The sequence below is a fragment of the Botrytis deweyae genome, assembly GCF_014898535.1.
Source record: "Botrytis deweyae strain B1 chromosome Unknown BDEW_008, whole genome shotgun sequence".
Classification (NCBI taxonomy): domain Eukaryota; kingdom Fungi; phylum Ascomycota; class Leotiomycetes; order Helotiales; family Sclerotiniaceae; genus Botrytis; species Botrytis deweyae.
Window position 1 is genome coordinate 244,254 of NW_024066215.1, and position 22,167 is coordinate 266,420.

Here is a 22,167-nt window from a genome sequence, read left to right on the forward strand (position 1 = left end):
TCATTAGGTACGTCCAATCTTCATTGTGCTTAAATATACCATCTCTGAACATCATCGATTCCCTTTCAATCCAATTTTTGAGCGTCTTGGATGCAATCAAGTCTTCTTACTCTTCCCCTGCTAACATTCCAGTTCGGACTACCTAGTTCCTGGGCCTTTCAGACTATACAAGTGCTCCAATGTGCTTGTAAGTTACATATTAAACCCTGCGAACTATCGACGCGAGCGAGGTTTCCTTCCGATGCAAACATACAAAGGGAAGTACACCTGCGAACGGGAGATTAGCAACCTTCATCTTTCAAATCATTTGGATGCAATAATCACCTTCAACAATGGGTCATCGGCCTCTACTCGAGCCTGCGCTACAAGAAGTTGAACATCTTGGATCGGCATCCTACCATTGATTAGATCTAATTCTGAAAGAGGAGCAGAAACAATCACTCTAGTCTTTCCGCGAATGGATAAATCGCAATGGATCCTAAGAATTGTTGCACGTTTTCTCTGTTGGCAGTACCAATATCATAGTCTCTGGTATCTATCGCACTTGCTATTAGTGTGCTTCTCTGCCCGCTCATTGCTTACTGACCGCTTGACCACTGTAAAGTTCTGAGGGTTAGCGTTTAGCCATTACCACGTATCGCTTTTAAAACCAATGAAATATTTGATTTCGAGTAGAAGATTAAGACCGTGTTACTTGGGAAAGTTTCCCATGGTTTTTGGTTATTCGAATGGATATGAAGTTGGAAACTTACACCACAAGTGTGAAGGGGAATCATTCTATGTTCAACCTCGACAAATCCTGCAGCTCTCATCATTTCTGGAAGCCGGGGTGCCACGCGAAGATCTTTCAAGCCGTTCAAGCTCTCATTGTACCTAGTACTCCACTGTCTAAGAGCATGGGCTGTTTTTTTGTTCGATCAGATACAATATCTTTACATAGTACCTGTCTGGAGAACTTACCCTCTGTTAGACTTCCATTGTCTGATTGAGCGTTATGATGCAGCTCTACCAACTGGCACCATCCTCCGGGTCGGAGTACACGAAGCATATCACGAAGGTATCCAGCCCATCTGTTCACATGTATAGCACCCGACATTAATCGACTGTGGACAAGGTCGAAGTTGTGGGCCTGAAAAGTGAATCTATCAGATGTTATCAGACCTGTTCCATCTTTGGTCTTTTCTGTACAAACCGGTTGTTGATATCGTCCACTTGCAAATACAAGTTTTCAGGAACGGTTTCTGGCTGGAAAGGGTAAATGTCAATCGCTATAACCTGCATGAACGTTAGCACTCGACCACACAGGCGGCTCCAATATTTCTGATGATGCTCAGCCATCCGCCCGGTACTGGCTGAGCTCTGCATTATATACACTCGAAGAATCATGCCGTTTTGTATTTCACTGAAAAGCAAGGGAAAGGAAGAGAACCTCGCATCCTGGGTTTTGTGTAGCAACGTCGATAGCCCAGCTGGCTGTTCCATAGCCACAATCCAGAATCCTTCTAGGTCTGTTCAGAGTCGGAAATAGAAGACGATTGTCGAAAACTCTGTTTAGGACTGCGTGCCAAACACGCAATCTTTCTAATTCGTCCTGCGCGGATGTTTTAGTTGAAGCTTTCTAGACTATTGTGTGTCTGCTGGTCGTATTACCTCATCGATAGGCTGGAAGTAAGATAAGTTCGCTATGGCATACTGCTGGAAGTGTCGATTGTGATATGTGACAGTCTCGAAATAAGTGTTATCCACTTCGACTGTCTGAGATTCGGGATGGCTAGGTAGAAAGTTGTCATCTTAGCTAGTGATTCATTTTCTAGGGGTCTTAATTGCAGAGCACAGAGAACCTACCTCGCCATGTTAGTTCTTCTCAATGTCTTTTAACCAAAATTCGTGCTACTGTTGCTTTCAAAAATCTAGTTTGAGGTAGCCGATGCGGGGCCAAAGACTGTATAACATGTATTGTCGAGGTTCGATTTTCAGTTTAGTTTTTCAAGCAAATTGGCGATCCATGCAATTCTCTTTCCGTCTACTAGATGTCACTGAATACCTCTATTGTACAAGCATCCATGCATTCTTATTTGCTATTCGTTGACCTTTTCAGAGCCTGTGTGGTGCGGGCATAAGCGGTTGCTTCCATGTCTGCACAGTCAATGTGGCATCTATCTGTTCCTTCACAAATGTGGTGAATCCGTGGTGTACGTCATATAAAAAGAGAGAAAACAGCAACTAGTTCAATAGGCAATAAGTATAGAAAGCTACTCGTGCGGCCAGAAAGTATGCAATTCCGGCGCTATGAAAACCAGGTTAGTCCTCTTGTAGTTTACCATCTTGTGGTATGTGCATCTAGCGTTGGAGTTGCATACTTTCTGGCAGCACGAGTATTCTTGGCGCAAACCTTTATTAGAGTGATTAAAGAGCCAAATAGAAAAAGTCGCGAGCCAATCAAATTCTGTTGCTTCAATTAATGAGACTTCAACAAGAAGGTCGTCAGTTGGTCTATTCACTCTGCAAGGTTCTTCTGCAAGGTCTGAGCACTAGTAAAGCTTTTTCTTTCCCACGTCAATAGGAATCAGAATTTGAAAAGCTAGCGGGTGCTGTGCGGTACCTCCGAGTTCACTAATCGAATCGAAGCGGGGCAAAGAGTTCCTTAAATTTGCATCGACTAGCAGGTTATCTTTGCAGGCACCTCAGCATGCTTTAGGTTTCACTACTGGTTAATGGTCGTGGTGTAAACTGACATTTGGCTATTCATACATGGTACTGAACAGTTCCACCACAACGAAAGAGGTAGCCATGCTAGGATAGACCACAATCGGCGTTGCATGCCTCCTCTGGCATCCTTTCATCATGAGCAAAAGTTATGTTTCTATATAAAAGCCAAGTTCAAAAATCTCATGAACAAGATGAGTGTTTATTGCGACTTCTGTATTCGAACTATGTGAATACCTGGTGAGCGTATGACAAGAGACAAGGATGAGATATTGAGTGGCCACAACCTGTAGCTGTTTGTTACTTGCACCAACGGGCCTTAGTATTTTATCCAAGGTTATGAGCTATAGTCAATCCAGTACATGTACGATGTGTGTTGCTAGATGCATGTCAAGCCCGTTATATGTGATGATGGGAATTTTACCGGTAACACTAAGAAAGCAAAATCTGTACAGGCTCGGGCCGCCGATTCTTAAACAGCACAGATCTTCAGCTAATCATTCACCCTTGGTGGGCAGCCAACTTATTACACTTCATGTTAGGCATGCTCAGTGGAGCCAGACAATCGAACCGGGTCATTGGAACAAACCTTCTCAACGATAGCTACTAATGTTAAAATTGCAGTGCATAACAAAGGTGAGTAATTTATATTCATGCTCTACGAACCTTATTTTGGAGAGATGATTTATAAGCTTGCTGAATTGTGGTAAATGGAAACAACACATTCTGTAACTTATGACCTGAAAGATTACCAGACTTGAGATTGTATGGTCTATCAATGGCAAGAATTCTGCACTACTCGTGGAATTTGTTATATGGTATTCTTCAATCATCAAGACCGACCCGCTCGAACGTACAGATTACCTTCATATGCGTCACCCCCACCATAGCATACGACAACAATGCGCTGGATCACACGACATTGTATATAGTGGCCGCATCAGCAAATATCCTTCAGCCAAAGATACCATGATGTACAGCTTGTTAATACCCAGCGGAGAAGTACAGCCTGTGACAGCAAAAAAGCAAAAACACAATGGAGAGATTACCACAACGCGACTAGCCTTCCAATCTCTTAGATTTATTCAACGCTATAGTAGGGTTTTCTAGCCGGAGCGAAGTCGGACATGAGCCTAGGCATGTATGAAGTTTGATCCGATGGAGCCGCTGTTGCAGTTAAGCGTTTCCAATATGGAGAAACTTTAGAGCAAGGGGTTACATGCCGTACTCTGTAAGGATATCGGAATTTAATCTTAAGTTCGACATCTGTGGCATCCCGAGTGTACTAAGCTGCCGTTCCTGGACAAAGTCTCCGAGACCCATTGCCTCGGCGATGTAGGGGGGTGTGGATTATGACTAATATTAATAATTTTGCTTGGGTAAACGGGTTATAGCAAGTTTTGGAAATTTTGGAAATTTTCTTCGCCCATAGATATAGTATCATGAGGCGCATCGCAAAACCGTTGACAAACATGTGGAAAGTGCCATGATTTATGTGAGTGCACGAGGAAAAGCATCCTTCTGTGGAGATCATCACCTTTTATAGGCCGGCTACATTACATGATTAGCGACGAGGCATTAATGGAATTGAAGAATGGCCATTACTGAAAAAGTTTATAAGTTTCAGTTCGGAGAGAGATTTTAGCTAGCACAGTCCGCTCCGTGTATTATCAAGCACGTCGGCCATTGGGCTATACTATCACCACAAATACTAGCAGACTCAGGAGGTTAATCATATGCATTACGTTGCGTAACATGTGCATCTTAATCCCCCAAGGATTGCAGCCTGACTCTCCCACTCAGTATCAAACCTTCGTCCGATATCAAATCTGGCTTCCTCGCTTTCCGCTCCAAGCAAGACAAGCAGCTTCACCATATCATCAGAAGTAAGAAGCTAGAACGACTTGGCTTTCGTGTTCGGATGATTCGAGTTGGCCGCCTCTGTCTTAAACCTTAACTTTCTTCAATATCCATGACCACGTCTCATAAGCCTCACGCCAAAAAGCCATCCGAGATTTGAGTTCCCTCTACGTGTATCAGTGTCGAGCCCTGGCCGCGACGGAAAAGCCATGCAGATCGCCTATGTACGGATTAGATATTAGACTTACCGAGCTCCATAATGCTCCCTGCTAATATCTATACCACGCTATTCAGTGAGCCATGATCGCCTTACACAGGTAGCATAATTGTTTATTTCTTGCATCCGATGACTTTATGCAAGATGCATAAGTTATACAAATGCATCTAGCACCCACCCTGTCCTAATATCATTCGTTACCACACGACTGGACTCGGTGCGTCTATGCCACTGGCGATCAGTGTTGGTGTTCGGATGAGTTGGGAGATCGCCTCCAGCAGGCTGGAACGGTTGACAAGCATATTTCTTTTATGCGTCGGCTGTAATTAGAATATGTACCATGTGTGTTACTGTCTCCAATTGTCTAACTAGATTAGGATCAACGTCGAAGAGACTTCATATGCGGAAACATAAAATCAGCGACGCGAGCATGCTGGTTCTCATTAGCTTGGCATCGATCTAGATGATGAGCGGACTTTTCAAGTCACTAGAGAGAAACCAGGACATGGATTGAGAGGATATAAATTTCACAGCGCACGTGGGAGATTCCGGATATGCATACATAGGTACATACATATCCTCCTTTGACAAGACCAATTAACACACTTTGAAACCACTATTGGAGAGTAACAGAAGCTGAGTCTCAAGACAAGTACACATTGGATTATCAAGCCAAGAAATTGCAAAGTGGATACAGATATACATAAATAAATACCAAGAAAGCAAAACCGACCCCATCGCTCGGCCCCTGAGACCACCCGGGACGCGTAACCGACGGCAGTGTAGCTCGGCCGCTAAGAAACGGGGTTAGTCGTCTGGGTCTTGGATTCTGCCATCGTGTGGTGTGTGCATCTAGTTTGTTTCGGAGTGACATGTTTTTCTTTTCTTCTGGCAGTGCCGCTGTGCGAGGAGGGGAGGTGGGATGCGTGGAATCGAACCGTGGTTGTGGGTTGAGAGTTGAGAGGGGACGGGATGGGATGGTGGGATGCGTAGTGTTTGAGGGTTTGGAAGGGGGTGAGGGATGTTTGTGTGTGTGCATTGTGTTGTGTTGTTTTGTCTTCTTTACTGGATGGTATTTCTCTCTTTACTCCGTCTCGGGAGAGATGTATCTATCAATCAACATTCCCATTTCCAATTCTCACAAATCTCCATGCTGCAGAGGCAAGATCTATTCCTGCAGAAAACACATTGAGTAACAGCTCATAAATTCATCAATTCACCAATCAATAACAAAATTCAAAAACTCCAGAGATGAAGAATTATTAAACCGGCCCAATAACTCAACATTCCATCCTCCATCCTCTACCCCCTTCTCTCTCTCCTTTATATCATACATTTCATACCTACGCGCAGAATTATTTTCTGCGTAACTCACATTATGCATCCTCTTCTCCTTCTCCACTCTTGGCACTGGGGATGCGGATGCGGATTGGTAATGGGAAGTGATCCAAATGGAATGGGATGGGATATTTTATCGGGGTCTAAATGTCATCGTAAATGAGTTAATGAGTAAATGAGTCCTATCTTGGCATAGATATAGGGTTATCCTTTTTTTCGTCGCAAATCTCGGGTTTTGTATTTTGGGGGGGGGGATAGTAGTTGGGAGGTGTGGTATCTTGGGCATGTTATTGCGAATTGTGAGGTGTGAGTTGTGAGTAGTGAGTTATAAATTATAAATCACATCAGGTTTTCTTCATGAAAAGGAGAAGAGTGAATTTCAAGGAGAGGTGCGGAGGACTCCTCGCAGGTATGGAGAAGAATCGAGATTTCTTCTTATAGATTTTTATTTTATAGATACTTACTTGTCTATCTATCTACCAGACTTCCAAGCTGTAGAATGCAAACTTTTCAAACAAACCCCGGGGTTTGTAAGATTTAACTTGGATCTGGGATTGGGGTTAATAGATAGGTGTTTTAGAATTGTATAGTATACAGGATAGGATAGGACAGGACAGGACAGGACAGGATAGGATAGGACAGGACAGGACAGGACAGGACAGGACAGGACAGGACAGGACAGGACAGGACAGGACAGGACAGGACAGGACAGGACAGGACAGGACAGGACAGGACAGGACAGAATAGGATAGGATAGAACAGAACAGGATGAAATAGAATAGAATAAATATAATAAGAGAAATAAGTATTCAATGAACTTACTCTGAGTATAAAGAAGAGTTCTAAACTTCTAAATTATAATCTTCTATTCTTCTATTCTTCTATTCAATATCTACTAAGATTTACTAAAGAGAGGATTATATATACAATATCATCTCGTATAACGAAATAGATAATCTCTTTCTATTCCCTTATACTTGCTTTGCTATATTTCGCTTTCTTATTATATATCTAGAAACCTATCTAGAGAGTCATATTAATATATAATATGAATTCACGGTAGGTAGATAGATCGATCCTTTCGAACTCGTCGGTTTATACTCATATTCATACACATACACAGTTCTTTTCACATTTTATTAATCTTGCTACTATTACCTACTTTCCAAGTCGATTCGAGTGATTCCAATTCACGTCATATTCCAAGTACAATGTTTCTTTATACGCTCTGAACTATGATAGGGATATATCGGTTAAAAACAAATAAAGCAGATACAAAAAGTGGAATTATATTACAAAGTCGGGAGTAACAAACTCCAAAGCAAAAGAATTCTACGGAGTAATACAGTAATATTGATATTCATCGATACCAACGACTCAATATTAGAAGGGAGCCTTCCCTCAATTGTAAATTGACATTGAGAAATTTGTGAAGCTATAGATTTGTATTGTTTATCTTGTAAAAAAGTTTCGTATTCATCTCTATGTATCATCCTCCCATTTTACTTTTTGGTACGTAACACCTGACGGATACTGCATCTGAATACATTATGTCGTGAATGACTAAAGAGAACCCTCCCCAAAATCTCCAAAACGCCATGCATAATTCCATTATAGTAAGCTTGAAATAGAATTGTGCCTTGAATGTCAGAGGGTATTTTAACGACTGTTTGTTTTGCCGATACTGCGTTTTCCGGAGAACTAATTGCACATGTGTTAGCAAGGCATTTGATATTGGGTTTAAAAGAGCGTTTTTAGATACAGTAAGAAATGATGTGGGAATAGAGGATCGAGGGCAGTAACGTACCAAATGCTTTGGTCTGACACCAGCAACATGCCTATCGGCTTCACCTTGTCTCGCCATACGATTCATCTTTCTTTGGCCGAGTTTCTGGGCACGCTCAGCCTTTGTCCTGGACTCTTCGTTTCCAGCAACACCATCATCTCTTCTATTGGCCTGGCTTCTTGCTCTGCTCTTAGCACGCATCTTAGCTTCATAATCAGGATCATCAACATCCATAGCATCTTCAGTTTGTGCGCGGCTGCGTGTTTGACTACGGCCTCTAGATTGGGAGCGTGCACGGGCGACAATAGATGTGGTATCGTGACCGAGAGAGTCGAGGTGATCTTCCATCTCGGAAAGCTTCTTGCGAGTGGCAGAGCGGGGAATGAGAGCACGGTTCTTGAGGGATTTCTTCATCTTGGCTTCATTCTTGATGAGTTCACGCTTCTCGCGGATGAGGTTAGCCTTCATGCGGATCTCAGCATCTTCAGCATCCTCGAGATCGTCGTCAGAGTCGTAGTATCCTTCTGCCTCGAGCTTCTCTTCTTCCTCTTCCAAAGCGGCCAATTTGGCCTCGATATCTGGGTCCACGAAATCGTAAACGTTCTTTCCGTCGAAGATTTCGGGAATTTTGTCGTGCTTCCATTCGTCGTTCTCGAGCATATATTTATCCTTCAAGTCTACGTTGTAAACACCAGCTCCACCATTCTCTTCCTCAATATCACGAGCAAGCCTGATGCGCTCCGGATCACTTTTGTCGTACTTCTTCTTGGCCAAGGCAGCCTCTGGAATGAAGGCCTCACGGACAACACCATCCATAGGTCTGGCAACGTGAATTCTTGCGAGGACGTCACCCAATCTACCACCAACAGCACCACTGCTGTTTGTACCAGCCTTGAGCTTTTGAGCAACACGATCAGCGATCAAACGCTCGCATGCAGCATTCTTAACTTCTTGAACTCCCTCGGCAGTTGTACATGATAGTTGCAATAACTCAACATCACCAGGCTTAAGGAGTGCCTGGAGTTGAGCTTGAGTCTCAGGATCCAAATCTTCGGGGCGTGTAACATCAATCTTGTTAATGACGATGAAAACGAGTTTGTTGGCGAAGAGAGGTTTGATACTTTGGAAAAGTTGCATTTGTGCTTGAACGGTGTAACCACACTGTTCAGACAAATCCATGAAGTAAAGAATGGCAGATCTTAAATGCGCAATAGCAGTAATAGATTGCATTTCAATGGTGTTCATTTCTTCCAGTGGATGATCCAATATACCGGGGGTATCAATTGCTTGAAACCTTAGGTATTTGTAATCGAAATGTCCGACAAACAAACTTTTGGTGGTGAAAGCATATGGTTGAACATCCACATCGGCTCTAGTAACACTCTTCAAGAAACTGGACTTTCCAACGTTGGGATAACCGCAGATCAAAAGTGTTCTTGTATTTGGGTCGATAGATGGAAGACGACCGAGATGCTGACGAACTTGATCGAGGTACAAAAGAGGGTCTTTAAGTCTTCTGCAGATGGTGGCCATTCGTCCCAATGCAGCACGCTTAAGTTGTTTACATTGGAAGAGGGATTGACCATATTTGAGAAGTCGAACATAATCGCGAGAAACAATTTCAATCAGATGTTTGGCAGTTGACAATTGTCCTAGAGCGATACGGAAATGGTCGGCATCGTAGAGGGTGTTGAGGAGATCTTTGTGGAACGGATGAATATCTTGTAGTCGTGGGAATCCGTCCAAAATGAGAGAGAGCTTCTCGGAGAAAGTCTCAGCTGTGAACTTGACCTTTCTAGTGTAGAAACCTAACATGAATTAGTTAAAAGAGTCGTTGCGATGAAGGCAAATAAGTTCTGTACCTCTAATTCTGGTAATGGCAAATCCAGAACGAATTTGTGTAGGCAATCGACGTTGTGTTCTGCTCAACACAATATCGAGAAACTCTTGAGAGGTTGGAACCGGTTGAATATCCTTCCATGTGGTCTTCATGATGGGCAAATGGTATCAATGAAGTGTGATGGAGGTGTTGATGGGGATATCGAGAATTCGGCTTGAAGTTCTTTCGATAAGAATTTGGATAATTTTTTTTTGCTTAGTGCCTCAGAAACTGGCCGCGCTAGTGTATCTTATCGCTAATCGGTATTTAGAGTGTATTGGAGTGGCTTTATCAGCTTCCAATCATATCAAAAAAGTCTTACCTAGGGAGTAATTTCACTTCAAGCAGACAAAAATGATTGTCTTTAAGTATGCACAGCTCGACCTCCCTTTTGTGATTTTGCTTACCAGCAATTTCAGTTGGTCGATGGTGACTTGTATGTCAAAAGGAAGTACGCACCATTTCCATGTGGTGTGCCTTAAAAGATCTTTGCGGCGTTGACCTATCCTTCAAGTTCTGTTTTGGAGAGAGGAGAGAATTAAAACATTCAATACGATATATCCTGGTATTCTTCCTAATACCTGCATTTTCATGTAGTCGCTGTCAACTGTATAGTAACAATCAACATCCACTGTAACGAAAAGAATGAATCAATACTTATCATTGTATTCGTTTGGCCTATACGATATCAAATCTTCAATGAAGACCATGACCGTAACACCTGCTTATCCGTTTTTTCTCAGGGTCGCTTATTCCCCACCATAATATCTTTAGGTGCATCGTACCGAGAGGGGAGATGAAAAAATTATTTCCCCTCCATGACATAGACATTGTTATACGTACTTCGAATTCCAAGACACAAAAAAATAACTCGAGTTCCACTCACACACGAAACCTCGAACCTCACTCATTCCACACTTCGATACACATATCCATCATGTCCACCCTTTCTCCATACAAAGCTGAATTCCTCAAAGCCGCAATTGATGGCGGGGTCCTCAAATTCGGCAGCTTCGAATTGAAGTCGAAACGAATCTCTCCTTACTTCTTCAACGCCGGCGATTTCTACCGCGCAGATCTTCTCCGCGCTATTTCTACTGCTTATGCAAAGGCTATCATCGAGGCACAAGAAGCAAACATTCTGGATTTCGATATTGTGTTTGGACCTGCATACAAGGGCATTCCTCTTGCGACAGCTACCGTGGATAAGTTGGCCGATCTCGATCCAAAATACAATACTATGTGTTATTCTTTCGATAGAAAGGAAGCCAAGGATCACGGAGAGGGAGGAAATATCGTAGGAGCTCCTTTGAAGGGAAAGAGAGTTTTGATTGTGGATGATGTTGTGACTGCCGGAACTGCAAAGAGGGAGGCCATTGACAAGATTCGCAAGGAGGGTGGCATTGTAGCTGGTATTTTGGTGGCATTGGACCGAATGGAAAAATTGCCTTCGCCAACTGGAGATGATAGTGCCCCGATGCCAAGTGCGATTGGAGAGATCAGAAAAGAATATGGGATTCCAGTTTTGTCTATTTTGACATTAGATGATATTATTGGAGGTCTCAGCGGCATTGCGTCAGAGGAAAATGTCAAGAATATGGAAGAATACAGGGCTAAGTACAAGGCCAGCGATTAATAGATTCGAGATCCTGTTATGACGCGTTATGCGGACATTTTTACTCAGAACGATATTAGATAATAATAATCAGATTTCTTAATATTATTTAATCTATACTTTTATTTAATAAATTTTCAAATATATCATTTTATTTATCAATTATATATTATTTTAAAATAAATTTAAATTATTTTAAAAGATTTCAAAGATTTCAAAGATTTATATTAAAAAAGATTAGATAATAATTACAGAGGAATAGCTAGATATATCGAATGATTACTTTGATTAGGAGATATGACGTCTTGCCTTAGAAGAACTACAAGAGCAGGATATAATTTGTTCTTAAAATCTATAATTACAGAATCGGGAATAAAGCGTTCATTAAACACATCTATATATTAATTATATACATATAATCATATATATATATACATGTGTATATAAGCAATTACAGCTATAATTAGGTATTGATCCGTGATACTACCCCCCTCTCCAAAAAAGCTTACCCTTAAGCTTTATAATTACCTATTTTAATTATCAAATTGACAATCTCAAGATAATATTGTTATTATTTAATTAGAATAATATAATAAACAGATATATACATAGATTTTTCTTTTTCGTAATAAAAAGGTGTATACAAAGCAAAGGAAATCGTTCTATAGCCTAATAACTAATTAAATCCTATAAAATATATAGATTGATTAAATCCCTTTTCTTTTTCAAATTTTTTTTAATTAATTAATTCTTTTATATCTATCAATCAATATACCTTCAATCCTAAAAAGAAAATATAATAACAAGAGCAAACTATTATTAGTATAAATTCAATAATAAAAGAATATATATATAATAATAAATTGTTTATAGTTTTTTCTACATTTACTTTATTGATTTGTTCTTCTATCTAATTTGCAAAAAAGAAAGTAATTACTTTTTTTATTATATAAAGTAAACAGTCTATTAAAAAGAAGAAATCCCTTTATAAAAATAACTATAATTCTAATAAGATGAATAATGAATTAAATCCTGATAAGAAATATAAGTAAGGTTTTTTATTTGTTTATTTTCGGTATATAATCGGCTTATCTAATAAATACAATTATAATTATTAAAAATAATATTATTGAAAATAGAATTGATCTTCGATTTGCTTATTGGATATATCTATTCCATTATATTCCCAAATAAAATTCAAAAAAAGAATATAATCCTTTAATTAATTATATTAACAATTATAAAAGGAAGTTTATTAATAAATTAGCTATAATAATATATTACTTTAATAATATCGAAAATGATGAGCAAAAGATTATCAAAAAGAAGATCATAAAGACATTACATTAAAGTCAACCTAATTATAAATTCAATATACCTTATTATAAAAACATTAGCTTTATTAATATTAATAAATTAGGATTTTTAAATAAAAAATTATCAAAAAAGATAATATTACAATAAAAATAATATATTTAAAAAAATAATTAGATTTATATAGATTATATATATAACTATATCTTCAGCAAGAAGAATAATATATACTACCAAATTCCTAATTAATTGTTTAATCAAGCTTATTGTTTGCTTTGTTTTATTAATAAGTATAAATATAAACACTTACCCTTCAAAAAGATTTATAAAATATTTCTCTAATACCAAATAATTATAATTAAATATAGCAATATAACAAAGATAAATTATAACTTTATCGGTTTTTAATAAAATTAACCCTTTTTTGATAACTTAATTTATAAAAAAAACTAAGAAATTGTATTTCGAAAGAAATACTTCCTATTACCCTTACTCAAAAGAATATAAAATATTGTATAATTAAAGCTATAAAATAAGAAGGCGAATTAAAATAACAATATTAGTTTACTATAATACAAATAGAAATAAAGCTTTTGATAATTTATAAATAATTATAAACAACTAAGTACAAACTTAATCTTATTATTATATATATTATAATTAAAAATCATTTTATCTTTTAACTTGTAATTATCCTATATATTCTTATTATTATTATTAGTTAAAAACTCAATTGATATTTTAATTTAAACTATTTAGTCTTTGCTTTTATACCTTATCCGATTATAACTATTAATATCTATAGGGATTTTCTCTCTAACTTACTTTAAAGCTATTAAAATAAAATAAAAATATTCTTTATTATATTGTTTTAATAATTTAATCTTTATCTAATCATTTTTCTATTATTTATAAAATTATGATTTCTTTATTATTTTAATATATAAAAAAAGTTTTTTCGATTTTTCTTATTTATACATTGATTATTATTTATAAAATTGTAATTATCCTATTCACTCTTATAGAGATGAATCCATTTGAATAAATGTATAAAAGATTCTGATAGAAAGGGATTTTGTAAATAGAAATTACAAAGGAAATACAGGATAGTTTTGAAATCAAAAGTAGGATACCAAATAAGATTATTATTAGTATTTAGTTACAATACTTTGTATTTAAGCTATCAATATATTTTCTTAATAACTAAAACACATTCCACTTCCTATTCAATATTATCAATAATATTTATTAAAGATAATGATTTAATAGTTTATTCGGGAAATGGATTGTTTATTATTTTGTAGAATTTGCTAGATAGAAACATAGAATGGATTTTTATAATAAATAATAGATCTAATTAAAAGAAATCTTTAGCCCAATCAATAATCTTAAATCTACCCTGGATTGGATAATCCAGTTTTTTTGAAGATTGTTGTATTGGGAAGTTCCTTATACTAAATTATATATAATCTTCTATATCGAAATCAACTAAGCAATAATATAAATTAACTAATTGAAATATCTTTTTTTATATATACAAGATATTCTCTTTTACTCAATTGAATATTAGTTTATTATATTTAATATATTCCTTAATATTAGTTATATTTAAATTATCAATAAATATAATAAAGTTGAGTTTTTAATCCCAAGAATTGTAAAATAAATAATTATATAAAGTTTTATATAGGAATTGATTATCTAATGATTTGTAAGGAAGTGTAAACTGAGTGTAATCTATCATTAATAGAAATTCAGATTAATTATTTTGATAATAGCTTATAAAGAATTACAAATATTATTGGAGATATTAATTATAAATCTCAATTTAATTATCAATTTACAAATAATAAGCAATTAATTGCTTGACTTATATTCCTAAGATATTATTAAATTCTTACTAAAAGATTAATATAAATTGAGAATTGCAATTAGAAATTATAGACTTTGAAATACTATAATATCTATATATATAATATAAATACAAACAGGCCTAATCTCTTGAATCGATTAACTTATAATAAAATATCGAAATAGTTTATTTAGTTAATCAATCAATAATGACAAATACATTATTATAATTATATTTATTTTTATTGAAATTATAGTAATCTATAATAATATATTACTATACTTTTATAGAAATAAGAAGCGAATAAAGTAAACTGAGGATATAATCTCTAGAAATAGAATTATACTTGTATTTATAATAGTTCTGTATATATTAGTTGATTATAAGAATTATATTCTTTTAATAATATTACTTGGCTAAGAGAAAGTAGATCTTTTTTATATTAGAATGTATAGTAGAGATTGAATTGTAGGCTTTATAAATTAAATAAGTTTGTAAATTATTAATATCCGGAATGTATAAACAATTGTTGTAAAGTAATAATCCTTTTACAAAAGTGAAATGCTTATACAATTTAACTATATAATTACATAAAGCTTTTAAATTCGAATAGAATCTATTTACTTTAATAATGTAATTAATTATATTAAAAAGCGAAGATATTACATTTACATTGAAATTTGCAATAATATCTGATTTTTATTGGAGAGATTTATATATAATCTTAATATCTATCTGATTATCTTTTATAAACTACTATAATCGATTCTTCTTCTTAATACTATTCTGCTAATCTAACTCATTAATATAATAGATAAGCATATCTACAAGTAGATTATTCTTTCTAGTATAATATATAATAATAAAGTTATAATTAATAAATAATTCTATTCAATATATTTATTAAGCATTTAGCTGTTTAATAGATATAAAATACTCAAGAGTTTTATAATCGATATATACTTTAATCTGATATAGGGATTCAGCAAATTCAGCTTTCTAATAATTTAGGGATTTGATAATTATAAGTATTTCTTTATCATAAACTTTATAGTTTAGCTTAGTAATAATTATTATTTTCGAAAAATAAATAATTAATAATTATTTATTACTATACTTCTAAAAGAATACATTAGTGATTATATTATTAAATACATTGATTTTCAGTATACAGAATAATATATAATTGTAATATTATAGAAGAAAAGTAGAGATAAATCTATTTTTAAATATATCGAATATATTCTAACAGATTTTGTTAAAGTAAAGTTTGATATTTGTTTTTATAAGTTTATAAAAAGATTTTATTATTATACCATAATCCTTAATAAATTGATAATAAAAATTACAAAAACCTAAAAACAATTAAATACCTTTTACAATAATAAAGTAAGTCCAAGTAGTAACTACTTCGATTTTCTTTGAATCAATTTATATTTTATTGATAGAAATAATAAAATCTAAATACTTAGTATATTTAATATTGAATTCATATTTCTTGAAATCTATTTATAATTTGATAAATTCAAATTGCTTGAAAATATACTTGATATGTTTTTTATATTCATTTTCGTTTTCAGAATATATTAGTATATTATTGAAATAAATAATACAAAAATCATCTAAATAATCAAATAGAATATTATTTATATATTATTAATAAATTACAGAATTATTTATTAATTTAAAAGATAAAACTTTATATTTATAGAAATTATATTAAATATAGAAGATAGTATATTCTTTGAAAGCAGGATTTATATATATATAATGGAATATTTATTGAATATTTAATTTGGTATATATCTTTATATTAGTAAATTATATAAATATCTTATTAATAAAAGATAAAGGATATCTATTTTTGTATATTAAAGAATTTAATAATTTAAAATCTATATAGAATCTTAAGCTTTTATTTAATTTTCTTATAAAAAGAATTGATATTGTAAATAATATTTGATTGGGTTTTATAAATCTCTTAGCAAGATTTTCGATAATATATTCTTTAATGATTTTAAGCTATTTAAGCGATATCTTATACAATAGACTGTATTTAAAAGCTTTTTTGCTTTTTCCTTTAAAAATAATTATATAATTATATAATCAAAAGGGAGGTAGAATATTGGATTCGTGTTTAGAAAATGTTTAATAATATTGCTAGTAAGCTTTGGGGATCGGGGATTCTGTTTCAATATCTATAATAATATGATTAAAAGTAGTAATAATTTTTGATTTGAAATTATTTAGGGAGGCGATTGTGGTTATAATTTGATAATTATTGTTCTAATTAGATTTATAATTTGAGATGATATAATCAATCTTTTTGTAGGTAATTGTAAAGATTTTATAATTCTTATTTCTTTTATAAATAAACTAAAATTAAATTAGTTTAAGTGTATATATATTATATATATCAGAAATATATATTAGAAAAGATTTATAAATAAATTAAATACAAACTTAATCAAAAGCAGATTTCTTCCCTAAATTGATTGAAATCGGAGGTTTGATTGTATTAGGGATTATTATATTAAGCTTCTAAGGAGATGTAATGAATATTATAGATATAATCAATACTATTTTTTATTATTTGTTATCAATACAATAATATATCTTTTCTAATTAGATATTCTGATTATTAATGTTTTTTTGCTTTAGGTGATTGATTTTAAATTGTTGTAAACTGTTTTTAATTAAAAATATATTTTTTGATAAAGAAATAATAAAAGAATGTTTGAGAGGCTATTCGAGATATTGTTTAAAATAATCGATTTTGATTTAGATCTTTGTTAATTATTTGTAATCTAGGATTATATTATATAAACTCAAATTGGTAATAAAAAATAACAAATAGAATTATTATTGAATATCAATTATAAAATTAAAAAAGGTTAAATAAATAATAGCTTTGCTTTTTATATTATTATAGCTTTTAATTTCAATTAGTGGTTTGAGTAATATAAAATAAGATTTAAATATAGAAAATAATAATAAAAGGAGTGTTCTGTTAATAAAAGTATAACTATTTATTCTAGAATCTATAAGTGTTTGAGTATAATATAAATATTCATTTTTCGAAAGTATATATAGTAGATTTATAGAATCATTTTTTATTAGTTTTATTAAATCAAGAAATCTCATATTCCGGATTATATTTAAAAGAGAACTTTTATCTAAACATTTTGATTTAAATACTGATTTTCAGTAGTACAAGTAGATTTGATAGTTTTCATTTATATATTTAAATTGATATTCTTTTCGATATTCTCTTTTATATTATAGAACTCTTTATCTTCTTTAATCTCTTAAATTTTGATTATAGTATTTATATTATTTATATAAAGAGTAAAATTGCAATTCACTTTCGGTATAGGGGTAGATATATTATAATTGAAATTGTTTTCTAAAGATAGGATATTATTAGACTTAAAGGTTTCTATATAGCTAGTAGAAGTATAAGGGGGATATAAGATCTGAATAGATAGATTTAGATTATTTAATGGGTGGAAAACGATTTTAAGAGAAGTTGATAAGGGGGTTCTATTAAATAACTTTCTAAAAGAAATCTCTTTAATTGTTTTATTATAATTACATTTTCGAAGTATAACTTTTAATTTATTGATTTTAATAAGTTTATTAATTAGGTCTTTTATAGTATAACATTATTGGATATGGAGATCAATAACTCATTAAAGGAAATCGAAGATTTTTCTTTTTAGATTGCAAAAAAGAGTTATCGGATTAATGATTCTTGTTTGTGTAGCTAATAGCCTAAACTTACAATACTATATTAGGAAGTTTCTGTGTTGTATATTATTCGGTATAATCTAGTATTTATATTTAATATAGGTATGATTGGCTTTAATTAGGTTTTTATAAATAGCTGTAAGCTGGTTGATTAATTGCTAATCTATTAAATAGGAGACTTATGTATATAACAAGAATATATATTCTTATGTTTTTTCTTTAGTTTGTTTTATTATATAGAATCATTATTACGATTTTAAAATAAACGAGTTTTTGTAAAGTTTAAATTGTTCTATAATTAATAATTATTAGAGGCTTGCTTTCGATTCTATATTATCTTTGAATTTAAATAAAAGATTGATAGGCTTTAGAATATATAAATACTTTATTACAATAATAGGAAAACAAGAAAAGGGTATTTATTGAATTTATAAATTATTTGGTAAAGCGATTAGGATTAAGGGGGATCTATTATTAATATTCGGAAAAGATCGCTACAAAGACTGATTCTGTAAATAGAATTTTCTTTTATTCTTTTTTTTTTAGTAATAGGAAATGCCTTTTTAATAAAAATGATTAAAATATTAGAAGTTTGGATTTTATAATTCTTTAAGGAATTTATATAATATTATTATCGGGGTTAGAAAGATTGAGATGAATAAATAATATTAGAATTATATTGTAGTATTTCTTCTTTAAGTTTTATTATTTTGTTTTATAAGATTCTATAATTTATAAGAGTTAGTAATTATTCTTTTTGAAATGAATAAGTATATATTGATATATTATTCTTGAAAGTTAATTCCTTAATTGAAAAGTTGTTTTCCAACTATTTACCCTTTTTATATCTATTAATATTTATATTCAAATTGAAGGGATTGTATTTATTACTTTATCAAAATTGATTATTATTAATTAGAGAAGCTTAGCTAATTATAGAGGAAGAGTAATATAGTTCTTTTAAGATAAATAAATCGGATATAATAGTAATATTTGTAATTTAATATATTTAAAGGAAATATCTTTATCAAGTTTTAATTAAAATAGATCTTTTTTCTATAAATAATATTAATATATAATTCATCTAAAAAGATATTATAGTTATAAGGTATTATTTAAATAGCTATTAGATAGTTATATAATTATATAAAAGTTATAGATAATATAATATTTTGCTTTAAAAGAATTATAAGAGTAGGGTATAATTTGTTTTTAGAATCTATAATTACAAAATCAAAAGCAAAATACTTATTGAATATATTTATATATCAATTATATACACATAATTGTACATATATATATATACACATATAAGCGATCACAGTTGCGATTAGGTGCCGATCCGTAATAGGAGATAGATATATATAATGATAGTTAAACTAGATTAACTTGAGGTATGATTATAAGAATTATATCAATCTTATATACCCTGATCGGGTGATAGAGCTGTTTAATTAGGTATTAGGGTTCACCTGCTAAAGTAAAGAAATAAAAGAGCATTTTGTAATTATGAGAGTAGGTATTTTGAAGGAGTGTTATACTTATTCATATGATATTATACAAGACGGTGAATTCCGTAATAATAATATATATCAGATCGATTTTAGAATCAGATAATACTATATTAGACGAAAGAAATCGTTCTGAGCAAAAATGTCCGCATGTCGCGCCATACCCTGTTCATAAATCAAGATACCCGTACGAGGGAATATAGCACCACTTTGCAAATGTTTGAAACTCCTGTATAATCCCCTCTCTAAATGACAAGGAACCGTGTATGAACCAAAACTGTAAAAGGGTATCATTCTCTAACCATAAGCTGTTCGTGCCTCGGGAGTCTTGAGATCATAAATCTGGTCATATGTCAGTGTCCATTCAAGACTAATCAGATGTGTACCTTACCATATCATACCAGCCGCCGCCACCAAATTGAGCATCACTCTTGCCCTTTTCTAAAAAGCCAAGCATCTTGTAGAAATTCACTTTATGCTTGAATAAATGTCAGTAAAGATCAAATGTGTGTGAAGACTATGCACGTCTCGAGTCAGAGCAAACTTACATCATGCGCGATAAGAGCCAATCTATCAGCAATTCCAGCACCATTCATTTGTTGCATGTACGCAGCCATAAGAACTTTGCCCAAACCGCGTCCTTGGAATGCCGGTAAAATGGCAACCGAATGAAGTACTATGGTCCGTCCATCTTCTTGATGGCCGATATTTGTACGTGGAGGTTTAGTGCCCTCCCAACCTTCAGGAACTCCCATGGATGCATCCGAAGCAGTCGTGTCATGTGTCTTGGCTGCAATAACATGACCGATGAGAACACTAATCGCTCCATTCCTTCGACTAGTTTCAACCGGACGGCCTGTGGCAAGAGTCTCGATTTTGGAATCGGAGCCGGGGACCATGGTGCAGAAGATACCCAAGCATAGCTCACCACATCTGGTAAGTCTATACCTTAGCTTGTCGAAGGTCAGCCACGCCAAATTCTCTAGACGAGAAGGGAATTAAGATATAGATGACCAACCTTTTCTCTAGATGCTCTTTCATTTGGATCTTCGAAAGCGATATTCTCGAGGGCCAAGACCGACTCCAGATCGGAGACAGTCAGAGGACGAGTGTACGGGTGAAGATCCCGATGAGAATTGGAATACATATGGAAGTTTTTGATTCGTTGATCTTCAGGTACAATTACAAAACCTCTTTGGGGTTCTTGCTGGTCGTCGAATTGTCGTGGTGTTACTGGATTGGGACTCTCTGATAAAATAGGTGATTGAGGTGTTCCTTCACGTTGTTCGTTTTCCGACATAATTTCAACTTTCTAGATTAGGTTGGGACCCGAGAAATGCTACTAGGTAGGTAGGTAGGTACCGTATCCAGGCAATTGTAGCCTTATGGGGAGAGATGGTGAATTAGTTCTAGATTTGACCGATTACCTAACTCCAGCTCCACGGGTAGAAATATGGATGGCACGGATATGGACTGATAAGATTTGGAGGTTGGATCCGCATGAGCAATCCATTCACTTGTATTGAGCAATTGCACAATGGAATGTCTGGAATCGATTTGATGGAAGTGAAGTCGAGCTGGGAAAACAGCAGATGAAATACAGGTGAAGAGTCAACACCCGCGCCACAAAACCAAAAAAAGAAGGCAACAGAGAACAAACGGCGTTTGATTCGATCATGTGCTAACAAGGCTGCTTTGTAGTAGGATTATACCTAGGTAGGTATGTAGCTCATCGTCATTATTGGCTCTTGTGTAAGATTACAACCTTGATTGAGAGCTCGCATCTATGTGCTGCTCTGGTGTAATGTAATGGTTATAATGTTCATTTTGGCAATATTTCTACAATAAATAGACAAATGAGGAAGAGATATCTACACATACCTACTAGGTACTCATACCATGATATTGAGCTGCTTACTAGATGTTGCAGTAGATATTGCAGTCCATTTCAAGTACCTAGTATAAAGTAGCTCCTACCTACCTAGGTAGGTATGCTACTTTCATTCTAGCTAGGTAGATACCTAGGTAGTATTCATATATTCATACATTCATACATCTATACAATTGCTATTGAAACCCATACTTGAAAATGTAACAACGCTTCATCTCTTCCATGGTTGAACAAGATATACGAGCTCGAAACATGTGGTTAGGTGACAATCAACTACATTACTAGGCCAACGAGTAGGTACTTATTGAGGCACATTTCTTCTATTGCACAGCATCTGCTTCTTGTGTGTGTGTACAAGAAGAGACCCCGAAAATTCTATATTTATATTCGCATTTATACGGAGTACCTGTTGATCTATTTCTTTTATCAGATGAAGCATTGAAGAAAA

At 33.6% G+C, this 22,167-nt stretch overlaps 4 protein-coding genes across 4 annotated transcripts; 1 reads left to right on the plus strand and 3 right to left on the minus strand.

Annotated features, from left to right (window-relative positions):
* Window positions 1-213: 213 nt before the first annotated feature.
* Window positions 214-1,853, minus strand: EAE98_004263 (uncharacterized protein; the record flags this gene model as incomplete). Its single annotated transcript, XM_038951883.1, has 10 exons — window positions 214-267; window positions 325-394; window positions 442-535; window positions 587-596; window positions 753-901; window positions 961-1,142; window positions 1,193-1,275; window positions 1,430-1,591; window positions 1,651-1,771; window positions 1,846-1,853. 10 exons carry the CDS (start codon window positions 1,851-1,853, stop codon window positions 214-216), a joined length of 933 nt encoding a protein of 310 aa, XP_038811419.1.
* A 5,927-nt stretch (window positions 1,854-7,780) lies between these two features.
* EAE98_004264 (uncharacterized protein) lies at window positions 7,781-9,899 on the minus strand (the record flags this gene model as incomplete). The annotated part of the gene is made up of 3 exons (XM_038951884.1): window positions 7,781-7,822; window positions 7,929-9,715; window positions 9,770-9,899. The coding sequence occupies 3 exons, from the start codon at window positions 9,897-9,899 to the stop codon at window positions 7,781-7,783; spliced, it is 1,959 nt and encodes a 652-aa protein (XP_038811420.1).
* Window positions 9,900-10,723: 824 nt separating this feature from the next.
* On the plus strand, window positions 10,724-11,422 carry EAE98_004265 (uncharacterized protein; the record flags this gene model as incomplete). The annotated part of the gene is made up of 1 exon (XM_038951885.1): window positions 10,724-11,422. One exon carries the CDS (start codon window positions 10,724-10,726, stop codon window positions 11,420-11,422), a length of 699 nt encoding a protein of 232 aa, XP_038811421.1.
* Window positions 11,423-20,125: 8,703 nt separating this feature from the next.
* Window positions 20,126-21,128, minus strand: EAE98_004266 (uncharacterized protein; the record flags this gene model as incomplete). Its single annotated transcript, XM_038951886.1, has 4 exons — window positions 20,126-20,170; window positions 20,220-20,306; window positions 20,377-20,781; window positions 20,847-21,128. The coding sequence occupies 4 exons, from the start codon at window positions 21,126-21,128 to the stop codon at window positions 20,126-20,128; spliced, it is 819 nt and encodes a 272-aa protein (XP_038811422.1).
* Window positions 21,129-22,167: the final 1,039 nt, after the last annotated feature.